General features: G+C 55.0%; 1 protein-coding gene across 1 annotated transcript in view; it reads left to right on the top strand.

Annotated features, from left to right (window-relative positions):
- RET (ret proto-oncogene) overlaps positions 1-16,409 on the top strand; it is a 52,348-nt gene that overhangs the window by 12,657 nt on the left and 23,282 nt on the right. The window contains 4 exon segments of the mRNA XM_081158217.1: positions 9,330-9,593; positions 11,287-11,574; positions 14,265-14,506; positions 15,678-15,873. Coding sequence (XP_081014343.1) covers positions 9,330-9,593; positions 11,287-11,574; positions 14,265-14,506; positions 15,678-15,873 — 990 coding nt within the window.

The raw sequence follows: 16,409 nt of genomic DNA, 5'->3' as shown, positions 1-16,409 counted from the left end.
TGGAGGTGGTGGTGATGGGAGTGGGAGAATGGGGGAGGGTGGTGGTGATGGTGGAGGTGGTGGTGATGGGAGTGGGAGAATGGGGGAGGGTGGTGGTGATGGTGGAGGTGGTGGTGATGGGAGTGGGAGAATGGGGGAGGGTGGTGGTGATGGCGGAGATGGCAGAGGTGGTGCAGCTGCACAGAGGTGCTGAGCGTCCAGTCAGCACCACCTCCGCAGTGTGACGGCAGGGTTGCCTGCGGCGCCCAGCGCTGTGCTCATAGGCGTGGCTGCTGAGCCAGCAGCCCGTTACCCCTGTTCTCCCTGCCCAGGGGCCCGGCCTACCTTGCTGCTCCCCCCCCGCCATGGTGCCCGGTCGGGTGCATGAGCTCTCCGATCTCAGCTTCCTCACCAGAAAGTGGGCTAATGAGAGTAGCCCCTGGGAGGTTGTGATGGTGCAGCAAAGTGGAGCATGTATCGCGCCGAGACCAGGCCTCGCCTGGGGGAGTGGCGGCCTCTGCTCCTATTAGCCTGGGCTGAGCACTCTGAAAGCAAAGGCCAGCATGGTCGGGGCATGGGGAAAGGGCTGAGCTGGACACAGGCTCATCCAGGAGAGGATGGGGAAGACCAGGCACCTGGGAGCTGGGGGCAAGACTGACAGAGTGAGCTCAAGGCCCAGAGCCAGTCTGACGACTAGAGTGTCAGGCCGTGGCTGCAGGCATTGGGCCGGGCACAAGAGGCCCAGCGAAGGGGTCAGAAAGACACCTGGGGAAAGGTGTGCGTGATGGCTGCCCAGGGCAGGTGGGAGGCTGGGAGGCCACTGAACCTCTGGGGACAGGGAAGGCAGGAAGAAGCTGGAGAGTTGAGTGGGAAGCCTGGCAGGGTGCAGTGAGTGGTCACACAAGGCTCCTGGGGTTGGCACCTTGGCACACGCGGGAAGGAGGCTTGGCCACACAGGCAGAGGGAAGTACCCTGCACCAAACTTGACTGGCCTGGGTCTGTGCTCTGCCTTCTCTGTGGGGATCAAGTGACTCTGAAACCACGGCCAGACCATGACCACTATGGGTTCAGGCCCTGTGACATCCATGGACCCCTTTTCCCACAAAAAGTAAAATTACATTTTATGACTGTTGGTTTAAAAACAAATAGAATCTATGCCACTTTATTATTTTATATTCCTATTATATCTCTTTCTTCTGATCGTAAAGTAAAACTAAAACATTTGTGTGGGCCCCAGGCACCGCACCCACTGGGCTTGCTGGGCAGCTGGCACTGTGGTGTCAGTACCTATTCAGAATGGAGGACCCTGGCGCCGAGGGTTGGCGCCTGTGGGCAGGTCTGTGTGTACCCTCAGCCACGGCATGGTGAGCTTCGCAGCCATTAGGTCTCCCCTGTAGCTGGGCGCGGTCGTCCTGTGAGTGACGGGCAGCCAAGGCAGGAACCTCAGCAGAAACCAGCAGTGCTAGGTCTTTACCTGCCTGTGGCAGGCAGCCAGGGACATCAGATGGGGCCAGGAACTTACTGGTTCTGATTGGCCCTGGATCTGGCTAGAGATAGAGCTGTGGGCACATCTTTAAAATTGAGATCCCCTATATGACACCAAAAGCACAGGGAACAAAAGTAGATAAATTATACTATATCAAAATTTAAAACTTCTGTGCATCAAAGGACACAATCAACAAAGGGAAAAGGCAGCCTAGGGAATGGGAGGGAATATTTACAATCATATATCTGATAAAGGGTTAATATTCAGACTATATAAAGAACTCCTACAACCTAATCAGAACAACAAAAACCCAATTCAAAAAAAGGCAAAGAACTTGAATGGATATTTCTCCAAAGAAGGTATACAGATAGCCAATAGGCACATGAAAAGATGCGCAACATCACTAATCACTAGGAAAATGCAAATCAGAACCACAATGAGATATTTCCTCACACCTCAGGATGGCTGCGATCTAAAACACTGAAGAGCGCAAGTGTTCGCAAGGATGTGGAGGAATTGGAATCCCGTGCGCTGTTACATGGTGGGCATGTAAAAAATTGCAGCCACTATGAAAAACAGTATGAAAGTTCTTCAAAAAATTAAAGATAGAATTAGATATGATCCAGCAACTCCATTTCTGGGTATATATTCAGAATAATTGAAATCAAGGTCTCGGAGAGAGATTTGTACACCAATATCCATAGCAGTGTTATTTACAATAGCCAAAAGGTAGAAGTGTCCATCGATGGATGAGTGGGTAAACAAAATGTTGATATATCCATGCAATGGAATATTATTCAGCCTTAAAAAGGAAGGGAATTATGACCCATGCTACAACATGGGTGAATCTTGAAGACATTGTGGAAAGTGAAATTAAGTCAGTGACAAAAAGACAAATATTGTTCGATTCCATTCATATGAGGCACCAAGAGTCATCAGATTTAGAGACAGAAAATCGAATGGTGGTTACCAGGGGCTGGAGGGAGTGGCTAATGGGAAGCTATTGTTTAATGGGTACAGAGTTTCAGTTTTACAAGTTGAGAAGAGTTCTGGAGATAAATGGTGGTGATGGTTGCAAAATAGTGTAGATATACTTAATGCCACTGAACTGGACACTTAATTATTAAGATGGTAAGTTTGATGTTATGTGTTTTACCACAATTAATTTAAAAAACAGATTCCTTTTAAATATCCACCCAAAGTGTTATTTGCCATAGAGCCTCCCCTGATCTGTGCTTTTTTCCTAAAAGCAAAATTACATTGCAATCTCTTGCAAAAGCAGCCTCCAGCTGGGACAGAGCTTAGTGATTGTGGGGCGTGTGAAGCAGGTGAGCCTGCCTGCACATGAACACGTGTGCACGTCCGAGCACAGAGGTCCTGGCTAACCGACATCTGCCCGCTGGCAGTTCCTCAGTCACCAGTAAGTCGGTCGTTTCCTAAGCTGGTCAGTGGTTTTGCTCTCGGCCTGATGGCTGTGCTTAGCACCAGCTGCTGGCCTCACCAGGGCGGCCAGTGCACTAGAGGGCACTGCATGCCCACATGAGTCTCGTGAGCAGGAGGGCATCATCCACACGCTCTGTGCCGCATCCTGCTACTGACCGTCCACCCGCCACACCAAGCCAGAGTACCTTAGCCAAGTCTGATCTAACCCACCTCTCCCTGGCACCACCCCCACTCCATCCCAAATTCTGACCATTTTTCAAAAGTGCGAAACCATTTCCCATTTATTCATTAGTATGTTCTCTGTTGATTCATTCATTGGTTCAGTCATGAGTTGGTCAGTGTGGCTAGAAGGTGGCGACGCCTGAGTAGGGAGGAGTGGATTGGGGTGGGGCAGATGGGACCTCCCCCTGGGGAAAAGCAGTGGACAGTCAGTGCTGCACTACAGAGGGTGATATGATTCAGCTGAACCTGTAGGGTCAGAAGTGGGCTCAGGGAGACTGGGTGAGCACTATGGTGTCGCCCAGGTGAGGGAGGTGAGGGAGCATGGCACCTGGCTAAGGTGTGGCAGAGGACAGTCTGAGGGCTGCTGGAAGGGGTGGAGGAGGAGAGGGCTCAGGGTGAGTCTGAGGTGTTTGGCCTACATGGGGCAGGGGAGGGGGACCTTGATGAGCGGGAGAGTGGGAGGAGCATGGGAGGGTCGTCCACTAAGCCAGACTAGGACTTGGCACAGGAACAAGTTGATGGAGATATGCATCCGGCACTTGGGATGGAGGTGTCCAGGCTGGTGAACCGAACACTGCAGAGTCATCAAAGGCAGTAGTTAGAAGTGGGGACTGGCTGCTGTGTGCTAGAGAATTTGGAGAGAGAACAGGTGCTTCCGTCACCTAGAGGAGGGAGACCAGCATGGGAGGTGAGCAAGCTGGCTACTCCTGGTGGAACTGGAGGACTCCAGACACAAGGTCCTAAAGCACCTGGACAGAAGAGAGACACCAGGGAGTGACAATCAGAATGAGCTTGGAGTTCTCGGCAGCAGCAGAAACAAAAAGACGTGGGAATGGTGCCTTTACAGGACTGAGAAAATAACTGTCCTTCAGAATTCTCTGCCCATCTAAAGTGACTTTCAAGAATGAGGTAAAAGTATTAAAAAAATTTAAAAATTTTCCAGCTACAGTTGATGTACAATATTATTTGAGTTTCAGGTAGATACCCTCCCACCCCATGCTCTTGCTTAGTACAGATGCACTGAGCCTTGCCAGGCCCTGACTATGGGCTCACCTGGGACACTTGTCCAACTTACCAGTGATCACCCCGTAAGTCTAGAGTAGGTAAAAGGCAAGAGATAGGCAAGACGCAAGTCTTCGTTTGCTGTGAGTGGCATGGAGTGGATGGTGGGAATATGGGGGCAGCAGTTTTGCTTAGTGTCCAGTTAGGCTGGCCATCCGTTCATGGTGTTTGCTGTAGTGTCTACTTTCAGGGTAAATATTATGCAAAATGTATTCCTTCTATGTATCAAATGTTCAACTAGAATAAAGAGAAACATGTGAATGGGATATGGGAGCAAGGGCCTTGGGTGGACAGGCCAAATCCTGGGAGGCTGATGGTGCCAACTGGTGTCTGGGCCCTGGGTTGAGGCTGGAGGGACAGCCCCCCCCCAGCAAGGGCAGCTGGCCTGCAGAGGGAGGGGCCACCCTGGGGAGGAGCCCATGATGTCTGTTTGCATTCCCAGTGAAGATGTTAATGAACTCAAGGGGTCCAGGGCTTGGGGTGTTGAGAGGTGATTGTTAGGTAGTTCTGTTTACTTTCAGCAAGAAAAGGAGGCAGGGGTTCACATCTCTGCCTCCCTGAAGCAGGCCTAGCCATTGCTTATGTACACCCATTTGGTTAATTTCATGTTGGTTTCGTCTTTGAAGTTGGTTATACTTACCTAGTTGGGTTCCTGTCAAGCTTATCCTGTTTACAGCTGTTATCTGCAAAATACTGTGCTACATTTTAACATTTAGCAAGAATAGCATTGAGTAAGAACCTCTAGACCTATCTAACAAAGATGATGGCATTATGAAATCGTCCCTTAAAGAGACTCTGCTGAGCCTTAATAAAACTGTCACCGGCACCTTCTGGTGCTTGGCAGTGGAGTGGGCTGCCTGGTGAACGGACCTGCAGGAAGGCCTGCCCTGCACATGCAGGGGCTGCTGCTGACCACACACGCTTTTTGGATCATACCATTTCACAATTTCTTTTTCTTAAGGGCCCCAAACTTGGCTTTCATGTTGCCATTTTTAGTTGTTTGGGGCTTTGTGGGTTTCCATGGCAGGGTGACCATGGTAGTGTGACTCACCAATGCTCAGAACAGCCTGGAGGGCAGCCCAGAGGTGGGATGAGAGACCAGGGGCATCTGGCCAGGAGGTGCCTGTATGGTCAGACGGCAGTTCATCCACCACAGAAGGTGGCAAGGAGGTCGGAGGAACCTCAGGTGAGCTGTGTGGCCCCTAATGGCTAATGTCAGTCAGGACCATGGAGAGCCGACAAAGGTGCGCCCATAGTCAGGGCCTGGGAGGGCTCAGTGTGTCTGCACTAAGTGAGCAAGAGAACGAGGTTGGGAGGTGTGCAACAATGAGAGGATGTGTGTGCCGTTGGGAAGGTTTGAATAAACAAGAGGGAGGAGAGGACTTGGGCCTTGTTCCATCTGTATCAAATTTACATCCCAACCAAGCATGGAGCATTGGAACCTGCCTTGACAGGCTACAGAAAGGGAAAATGTTAGAGGCACTCCTCACAGACACCAGAGAGGTGTCATCGGACCCCCGAGTCAGTAGGAGAGGGCTGTCCCCAGCCTCAACCCTTGTCTTCTCATATATATGAATTTATATGAGAGACCTTGATTGCATTGTGATGAAGCCAATTTTATTAGAGCAATTAAAGCATGCACCTTTATTAAAGAAGGAAGGCAAGCACATCTATACATCTGGCTTATGAAGCGCAGATGGGCTCTCGGCTGATCTGAAGAGTGAGTTGGGTGGGGGTCCAAGGCATTTATATGCCCTCCTGTCTATAGGTCTCAAAATTCCTCTGCTGAATGTCTTGGTACAGATTAATTCTCAAGGTCCCTTTTTACTTTGCTGTGACCTTTCCAGAACTCATGAGAAGCACCTGGCAGTTGTATCTTGCCAAGCCCCAGACTGCTGGCTTCTCTGCTTAGAGAGTAAAACTGCCCTTTTCTTATTTCCCTTTGCCCCTCCTTTTCTGCCTCTCTCCTTAGGGAGGCTTTTAACCATTTGCTCTCCAGCGTCCTTGGCTGGGGAAGGTAATGGCTTGTTATTTACAAGCTGGCTGCAAATTGTCCACACTGCGTGGCCTTGTTTTGACTTTGCTATCTCAGTTTCCCTATTCCCCCTGCCCTAGAATCCTGTAGCAAAAACGGCAGAAGCAAAACCCTGGCTGGGTGACTGAAGCCTTCAGTGCCCCTTGGCAGACTCTGTGGGGGGTTGCTTATAATGGAGATGCTGAAGGAGGCCCTGCTGGGGATAGGACGGCCCTTCACCCCATTGAACATTAGTTCTGAGTCATTTCCCTGCTGGGCTGGGGCAGGATGGGAGCAGATGGGGTCTTGGGCCAGTGGGCCTCTGTCTCTGTTTCCACATCCTGCACAATTGTGTGCACAAACCATATAATACACGTGTGCAGGCACACACAAGCCTTGAAGTTTCCCGGGGTCTCTCTGGCAGGTATACAGGACCTGCCTGTCCTATGTGAGCAAAACCAGCTGCTCATCCCTCAACACGATGCCAGGGCCCAGGGGAGCCCGAGGAACCACAACCACAACGTGCTGCTGGAGGGTGATGCTAGCCAAGCCTTTTGGGCACAAATGTTAGACTGGGTATGGGAGCATTCTGTCACCACATGGCCTTCAGAGGTGGCCGGGTATGGGAGGGAAAACCGTTGCAAATCCTGCTGTTGACCTTCCCAAAGTACCAGAGGCAGGTTCTGGGCAGCCATCCCCAGTAGAAAGGTGTCAGCAGCAGGGTGTGGTCAGCCAGACTGGCCCTGGGCCTCCCAGGAGTCCCAGCACCTGCCTTTATCCCGACTCCTGCCACCACTTTGTTAGCCACTGTGCTGAAGCCCAAGATGTAGAACCTCCAGCTGTTCGACTTGGTGACACTCCTCACCTCATCTCAGTGTTCTTAACTGTGAAATGGGATAGTAAAGGGATCTGCACACAGTAGTTTTGAATCTGAAGTGAGAAATTTATACAATACGTAACTGTGCAAAGCTGAGGCCTGTGTGGACCTACACTGGCTGCTCTGCTCTCAAGCATGTCAGTTGGAGAAACTGAGGCCCAGAGGAGGCCAACACTCTATAGGCCGTGGAAATGGACACCACTGGCCTATCCCAGGCCTTCATTCACCCACTGAGATTGGGTACATCATTTGTGGGGCCCAGTATAGAATGAAGATGTGTGCTCGCTGTTCTGGAATGATGAAGAATTTTAAGACAGTGACAACTGAGCATTAATTAAACCAAGCATGGGCCCTTTGGGACTGCCCAGCCTCCACCCCCTTGAGGCTGACTCTTATCCACATCTTCTCCCTCCCCCTTTAGAGCATATGTTTTTCCATCTAAAAGTGTTTGTGACAAGGAGGAGCATTAAGGCAGCACACCCTGCTGCAGGCACCACCTGGAAGGCATTTTAAGTGCATTTAAGTCTGTTTCTGCTCACAATCATTGCCTGGCCCACAAATCCCTTTTGGCAGCAACAGCCTGGGCCCCACGTGGATTTTGCCGGGCTGGGCTCTGTGAGCCGAGAGCAGACAGAGCCCATTCTCCCCTGCAAACGTAGTCTGTGTTGGGGGGACTGGATCAGCTTGGAGGTAGGGGCTCCCAGGAGCTCAGCTCGTCCCATCTCCCAGCCCCTGAACCACTAAAAGCGCGTGTGCTTGAGGAGACCCCCAGAGGAGGAGCCCCACACTGGATCTGCTCCTGCCTACCTGGCAGGTGGGGCCTCTGGGCAGACTATCTTCCCCATGATAAGACCCCTCGCAGGGTGGCTCCAAAGGCAGCAGGTTGTCACCCAGTGCCCAGGGCCAGGGGTGTGTGTCCCAGCAGAATTAGCTGACAGAAGCTGTGTGGCCTCTCATCACATAAGCTTGGCTGATAGGTCACCACAGTGCTCCCTTGCTGGCCTCTGGAGCCAGAAGACCCCACCTCCGTGGGGGTGTCAGGCTCACTAAGGAGAACTAGTAGTGTCCTGGGCCTCTGGAAAACCCAGGCTGCCCAGGTCTGTGTGCCGTCTTGTAGTCACACTTGCCCTCCCCGCCCCTCCCCCAGCAGGGTTCCTTGGAGCCCTGAGAGCTGGCACCCACTGGCAGCATCTCAGATCACTGGCGGTTGGTGAGTGCCCTTCTGCCGCCATGGTCAGCATCTGCCTTCCTCGTGGCATTCCCAACTCTACCCACAGCCCCCCTCAACGAGCAGGTTTTTAGGGGAAATGTACATAGGTTGAAATGCACAAATCTTGGCTGTACATTGTTGACAAATGGATGTGCCCGTGTGACCCACACCCCTATCGGATGTGGAGCCTTCTCTCCTGCCCTTCCCGGTCTGTTGCCTCTCCCCTCTCAACAGGCAGCCGGTCTGATTTCCATCGCCTAAAATCAGTCTGGGATCGTGCCACATGTATTCTTTGTGCCTGACTCCTTCGCCTCGGCCTGATGCCTGAGACCCATCCAAGTCGCCGTGTGTGCGCTAGCTTGCCCCTTTTCACTGCCTCATAGGCCGCTGCGCTGTGATGAGCTCTGTCGGCTTGTCCCTTCGCCCCGAAGGCATCGGGGTTGCTTCCAGGTTGTGGCTGTGAATAACCCTACCACTCTGATGGCCACGTGTTTTCATTCCTCTTGTACAAAAGGAGTGTGGAATTTCTGGGTCATATGGTAGGAGTGTGTTTAACTTCAGATGAAAATTTGTTACTTTCTTATAAAGCACTTGATTCGTTTTTGGCGACTCCTGCGTGCCCTGCTTGTCTGGTAGCGTCACCTGCACTTGAAAACTCTGGCTCCAGGTGATTTGTTCAGAAGCTGGCGTGAACCCCTTGCTCTGTGCTGTTCGCGTGCTCGTGAGGCTTGGGTAATGATTGTGCAACTGCTGTATACAGCTCCTTTTCCCCCGCTCTCTGTTTGGAAGAAGGACATTCTCACCTACTGTATAGCTCTGCAGATAACTGTGTGTCGATGTCCGAAGAACTGCACATGAGAAAGTCCTACTAGGTTCAGAGTTTTAAATTAGTGAGTTTTTTATGGTCTGCGAGAATCTTTTATGTCAAAGTGTGAGATAAAGCCACCGAGGAATAATGCCAGTGTGCCCAGGGGGCCTGCTCCTGGCTCCACTATCACCCCTCTTCCTCCCTCACTCGATTCCCTGCTCCCCGCAGCCCCGCTGGGACTCTACTTCTCCAGGGACGCCTACTGGGAGAAGCTGTACGTGGGCCAGCCGGCCGGAACGCCCCTGCTCTACGTCCACGCCCTGCGGGACACCCCCGAGGAGGTGCCCAGCTTCCGCCTTGGCCAGCACCTCTACAGCGCCTACCGCAAGCGCCTGCACGAGAACAGCTGGATTCGCATCCAGGAGGACACGGGCCTTCTCTACCTCAACTGGAGTCTGGACCACAGCTCCTGGGAGAAGCTCAGCATCCGCAGTAAGGGAGCCGAAGCCCTGCCCCCGCCCCATCTTCTCCTTCCACAGCCCACGGCTCACCCACACTGAGGCTCAGAGGGTGGACTCCCGCTGTGTAAGAGTAAAGGAGACCGATGGACTTGGTGTTCAGCCTGGAGAGGGGGCCAGGACAAGCTCGGGGGCTGCTGATGGCCCTGGGACCTTCTGGTGCTTCTAGTACCCTGAAGGGCCTGTGTGAGGGGTGGGATGCTCTCTCGGTCCTGGACCCAGATGCCTTTACCAATTGGTTAACAAGGATTTAGGGCCATGAGAGAGGGCCTAAGGGGCTGGAGAAACCCCAAGGTTTCTACTTAGCAAATGGCCTGGAATTTGCTGGAGAAGCAGCAGTCTTCACAGAGAGTCTGTCTTACCATCAGCAGCAAGCTGCTCTTGCACCTGGTGGGGACTTCGGTCTGGTGCTTGGGAGGAAAGTGGGGCAGAAGGAAGGCCTGGCCAGTCCTCTGAGCAGGGGTCAGAGCCCGAGTGAAGGCCAGTTGTGACCCTGGGACAGGGAGGAAAGAGTGTGAAGCAGAGTTTTGCCTTGTGGCACAAATGGTGATTGCATACCCAGTAGGCCCCCACTGGACCCTCCCGCCAGCCCCCAACTGCTGTGTGCGGGTAAGAGGCAGGCAGCCTGTGAGTGCAGAAGGGTGGCACTGGCCCAGCAGGGCAGAATGACTGCACCCACTTGCAGTAAAACCAGGGTCCCCAAGTAAAGAGGGCACCCCAGACGGTTGCTGGAGAAGGTGGCATCTGAGATGGACCTTCTTTATGCACACACTTAGTTGCCACTGTCTTCATCCCAAGCCCCCTGTGGGAACTTGAAGAGCCGGGGCCCTTGGGGTGGAGGCCAGGGTGGGATTTGCTAAGGGTTCCATTCCATAGGGGGCCTCTTCAGGAGAGCAGCCTCGTGCGCCTGCGGGGCCCAGGCAGGAGAGAAAGCACACAGTAATTTGAACAGGGAAGAATTGTATAGAGAATTAGTAACTATAACAGGGTTGGAGCAACGAAAAACAGGCTAGTAAGAGGCAAAGAGAACGAATGAACATGGGAAGAGCACGTGTGAGGAAAGGCCACCACCCTAGGGCCCAGAGCAGGGGAGGGTTCAGAAAGAGTCCCCCGCCCCAGCTGAGGTCCAGACCTCATTGGAAGGGGAGCCACTGTGCTGCCTCCATGATGGAATTTGCTGGCAGTCCCACCCCTGGGTGCTAAGTACTCTGCCCACAGCATGTATCTCTGCAGAGCTGCTCTATGATGAGGCTGCCGGGGGGGCATGGAGACCCTGGGGCAGCTCTCCACCTGGGGTTAGACCAGGGCTCAGGGCACCCCTCTTAGGGACCAATGACAGAGAGGCTGGTGGGGGGAGAGGGGAGCTTTAGCCCCAGCACTCAGGGCATCTCCCCGAGGAGCAGTATTTGAGCTGAGACCTGAATGACAGGAAGGGTGGGGTGGGCCTGTGATGAATCTCTAGGCAGAGGGAGCAGAACCACAGGGCCCTGAGGCAGACAGACCCCAGGTCCAGGGCAAAGGCGGGAGAGCAGGAGGTGACGGCCAGGTCAGAGAGCTCAGCATTGCCCCAGGGACCACCCACGCTGAAGACTGGGCTCCCGCCCCTCCCCTGTCTGTCCGCACCCCCGCTGGTGAGGCTGACGCCCTGGGCTGACTTCTCTCTGCAGACGGCGGCTTCCCCCTGCTCACCGTCTACCTCCAGGTCTTCCTGCTGCCCACGGCCCTGCGGGAGGGCGAATGCCAGTGGCCGGGCTGCGCCCGCGTGTACTTCTCGGTCATCAACGCCTCCTTCCCGGCGTGCGGCTCCCTCAAGCCCCGGGAGCTCTGCTTCCCCGACTCGGGCCTCTCCTTCCGAATTCGGGAGAACCGGCCTCCGGGCACCTTCCACCAGCTTCGCCAGCTGCCGGTGCAGTTCCTCTGCCCCAACGTCAGCGCGGCCTACAGGCTCCTGGGAGGTGAGTGCCGGCCTCACAGGGCGGGTCCGGGGCCTGCTGTGCCAGGCGCAGTGCCCACCGCGACAGGAGCCATGCAGCTACGTCCCACCACCACCCCCTCCATTCATTTCGTGTCCAGACGTGTGCTGGCTCCTGCACGGGCCAGGCACTGTTCTAAGGGCTCAGGATGTGACAAAAACAGCGTTAACCCTGCCCGCCTGGAGCTTCCATGCCTGTGGAAGACAGAGAACACACATGTGCTGAGGAAATCGGGTAGCCTCTGAGAGGGGCCGGGTGGGGAGTAAAGCCTGGAGAACGTGGAGTGGTGGAGATGCCAGGTGCCTCTTCAGTAGGGTGGCAGGGAAGGAGGCTCTGGAGCCGAAGCGGAGGGCGCAAGGCAGTCAGGGCTAGCCCCTCTGAGAGTGCCAAGGGGGACTCCACGTAGCTGGAGTGCCATGAGTGACAGGGGAGGATGGAATTACGTGAGGTGAGAGAAGTTCCTGGGGACGGACAGGGCTTCCCACTGAGGGACTTGGGGAGTCATGGAAGGCTTTTGAGGGGGCCACTGACAGGAGCTAACTTATCTTTTTTTTTTTCTTTTGTGAATCTTCACTGAGGATATTTTTTCCGTTGATTTTTAGAGAGAGTGGAAGGGAGGGAGGGATGGGGAGAGGAGAGAGAGAGGAACATGAACATCGTTCTGAGAGAGACAAATCGATTGTTTGCCTCCCACATGCACCCCCACCCAGGCCAGGGAATGAACTGGCAACCCAGGTTCCTTCCCTGGCCCTTGGCTGGGTATAGAACTCGCAACCCTTCAGTGCCTGGGTCGGTGCTCTGACCACTGAGCCACACCGGTCAGGGGAGGACCTAACTTACCTTTAAAGGATTCGGCTGGCAGCTGTTAGGAGTGATTGGGGGTGGGGTGGTTTAGGGCGGAAGCATGGAGACAATTAGGAGGCTACAGGAGATATCCCTGAGATGTTTCTCTCTCTCTCCCTTCCGCTCTCTCTGTGAAGCAGTGGAAAAAATATCCTCAGCTGAGGATTAAAAAAAAAAAGACTGGGAGGAGGGTGGAGGCCACAGGGCAGTGAGAGGCGGGCATGGTCTGGGCATGTTTGAAGGAAGACCGGGCAGGACTTCCTGATGAGTTGAATGCGGGGTGTCGAGGGAAAGAGGAGACCAAAGGACCCCAGGCTTCTGCCTGCAGCTGCGAGGACAGCCCACTCCCTGAGATGGCCCTGCCACGTGGTGGTGCTGGTGGGCGGGGGAGGGAGCTTGATCCCCGTGGAGATGAGGAGAGGCCACCAAGTGGCATATGAAACACAATATAAGACAAGGAACTGGGACTCAAAAAGGACACGGAGGGCCCTAGCCGGTTTGGCCCGTGGGTCCTGGGTTTGATTCCGGACAAGGTCGAGGCCCTATCCCTGGCCCTGGTTGGGGTGTGTGCGGAGGCAGTTGATGGATGTGTGTCTCTCACATCGATCTTTCTCTCTTCCACACTCTCTGAAAAGCAACGGAAAAAATATCCTCATGTAAGGATTAAAAATCAAAGGACACAGAGGCTGGACTGCTAGTATGTGGTACCTGGAATCATACCAGGCTGACCGTGCACACATGGTAAAAATGTTAAAGAAACCTCAGTAAAATAAAAGTAGTCACTCACCGCCCCATCCTCATTCGCCCAGGGGCAGGGACAGTCTTTGTGCAAGATTGTCCCAAAGCATATGGTTTAGCGTGCTGCTCCTCCTGGCTCAGAGTTACATACTTAAATTTTGTTGAGTGTGTTTTTTGTAACCATAACAGTAGAGGGAAACATTGTCTGATAGCATCCCCACATGTGTAATCCACCTGTTAACATGTGTCTCTGATGGGAGAGACTTGGATTTCCCACCAAGAGGAGCTGACGTAACCCTCCCTGTTGACCTCCCAGCCTTCAGCATTTCCCCGTTTCTGGGTTTTTCCTGGGAGATGCAATTCCAGCACAGACCTGGGTTGAAGAGCCTGTTGTCGTGACTGGTCCTCCCCTCACGGGGTTGTGGAGGGTGCAGGAGTGGGTAAGTGCACAGCAGTGCCTGGCGAGAAGCAGGCACGTTAGTCTCACCCACGCATCTTCTGGTGAGCAAACAGGCGCAGTGACCAGCCTCAAGCTGGACAGCCAGAAGTTAGAGCAGGGATATGAACCTGGAAGTTGGAAATATTGTGTGTTAACATCAAATCACTCACCAGTTGTCCCCTGTGTTTGTTTTCTAGTGGTGGCATTGTGACTTGACTTCTCCCGTTCTCTAAGATTATGGGAGCAGGTATTACTCCCGTAATTTTAAAAAGCTAACATTTTTTCAAAAAGCAGCAGATGCTAGCAGCGGGGTCTCTGCTGGGTCTGTGGGCCCGCAGCCTGGCCGAGCTGGTGCCACCCCACAGCTGAGGCAAGGTGGGGGAACAGGTGCAGGGCCCTCCCTAGGTGTTGAGGGTGAGGACCTGGTGCAGGCCTCCTGGTCCCCTCTCTCCTTCATCAGCACGCTCTTCGGCACACAGCCCTGCAGACTGTTTTTGGAACACTGTGTCCCCTGCTTAGCTGGGGTGGGGGAGGTTGGGTGGGGCACGGAGCCCCTCCCCTGCCACTGCTCCTGCTGGGTGCCAGAGGAAGGCAGCTCAGCCTGTCCCCAGCCCCGGATCACACGGGGGTCCCCGGTCTGCTTGGTGCACAGGTGAGAATCTGCCCTTCCGCTGCGCCTCCGACAGCCTGGAGGTGAGCACACGGTGGGCCCTGGACCGCGAGCGCCAAGAGAAGTACGAGCTGGTGGCTGCCTGCGTGGTGCGCTTGGGCGCACGTGAGGAGGAGGTGCTGGCGCCCTTCCCGGTGACTGTGTACGACGAGGACGACTCGGCGCCCACCTTCCTCGGGGGCGTCGACACGGCTAGTGCCGTAGTGGAGTTCAAGCGGAAGAAGGTGTGTCCCCCGTGTGCTTGTCCGTTGTCTGTTGTCTCTCTGTTCGGTGTCTGTCTCCATCCAGCCCCAGGCATGACTGGCCTTCAAGTTGTTTTTCGTTTGTCAGTCGTCCGTCAGGGCTTTCTGCCTTTCTCCAGGGCAACCCGCCAGCTCCCAGCTGGCCCTGACTGGTGTGGCCACGGGCCCTGGGCACCCGGCCTGTGTCCCAGCAGGCAGGCAGGGCTGAGAGCATGCATCTGGGGGCACACCTGTGCCCGCAGGAGGGGAGAGGACAGCAGCTGGCTGCAGGATGCTCCCTTCCACCCGCACTCAGCCTTCACGGGTTGCGGGGCAGGGGAGCTTCGCGGCTCCTGGAGGATAGCCCAGGAGTGGAGAAAGGCAGGGCGGGGGGGGGGGGGGGGGGGGGGGGGGGGGGCCTCTGGGGGCTGCCCCGCCCATCTTAGCCCCAGCCCTCCCTGGTAGCACATATGGAGCGTAACTGCCACCTGCTGGGCCTCAGGCTGCCCTGCAGCCGGCCGGCTGGCAGGTGCAATGGGAGGGTGGGCAAGTGGTGTGTTGTCTTTGCCTGCCTTTCTGGGCACCCCAGGACTGGGTTTGGTGAGTGTGCCGGTGAGGAAAAAGCACATCTTGTGAGGAAATGCCCCCTGAGCCTGGCAGGGCTGTCTTGGGGTGACAGTAGGGAATCCTGTTAGCAAAGTGAGAAGAGGTGACTGCTCAGAAACTTCCTTACAGCCCTCTCCAGCCAAGTGTCCAGTTGCTTGGAGGAGAGCATTCTGGTGCACACCCGGGCTTGGATCCGGCTCTGCCGTATATTACTGTGACTCCGAGCTAACCCCTCCCTGCTGCGGGGCATGGCTGGCTCTGGAAAGTGGAGTATCCACTTTGCAGGAACCTGGCTGAGGCCTGTCAGCAGAGTACCTGGGCATCTGCTCTCATCCATCTTTACAGGAAGCCTGTAGATTCCTATCGCGCCTGTTGCACAGGTGACGTGAGGCCCAGTGGCCCAGGGAGGGTGACTGGTTTAGGCTGGCAAGTGGCCCTGTGGGGACTTGAACTCAGGTCAGTTTGTCCTAGAGCAAGCTCAATGCATTCCTGGTCCACCTCTGGGGCACATGCCCTTCCTCAGTCTCAGGCTCCAGGAAATCTGACTGGCACCTCCTGTTTCCTACAGGGCACTGTGGTGGCCACACTGCACGTCTTCGATTCGGATGTGGTGCCAGCGTCCGGGGAGCTCCTGAGGCGGTACACAAGCACGCTGCTCCCCGGAGACGCCTGGGCCCTCCAGACATTCCGCGTGGAGCACTCACCCAATGAGACCCTGGTCCAGGTCAACGGCAGCTTCATTCGGGCAACAGTGCATGACTACAGTAAGAGGGGCTGGGTGTGGCCTGGCAGGGCCCCCAGGGGACCGCAGCCCCTGTTTCTGGACAGGGAAGCCCCCTGCGCACACTGACACCTGGCCTGGCCCTCTGAGCCCAGGCAGCTGCTCCTTCCATCTTCCATCCAGCCCCTTGTCTCTGCTGGGCTCACCTCAGCCACCCTGGTGGGTTTTTACAAGCCACCCTCTTCCTGAACTGCCCCATGGCTGACCCTGGCAGGACCCCTTCCCACCTCCCCATGCTGACCACTCCTGGGCTCACTGCCCACTGCAAACACGTGTCATTGCCTGAGGCCTTCTTCAGACCCTGCCCCCTACTTTGCTGCCCCTCAGGTGCCCAGTGCCCAGGATTACTGCCCCCCGCCAACCAGCAGCTCTCTACTAACAGCAGCTGGTGCACAGCAGCAGCTCCGTACCCCTGAGTGGGAAGACCCTGAGACACTTGTCCTGCCTGGCTCCTGGAATGTACCTGCAGGGTTGGGCACCAGGTGCTGGCAGTGTTCACCCACACACGGGGCATTTTCA

Source organism: Miniopterus schreibersii (assembly GCF_964146895.1).
Source record: "Miniopterus schreibersii genome assembly, chromosome: 14".
Lineage (NCBI taxonomy): Eukaryota > Metazoa > Chordata > Mammalia > Chiroptera > Miniopteridae > Miniopterus > Miniopterus schreibersii.
This window is presented reverse-complemented; position numbering and strand designations above follow the sequence as displayed.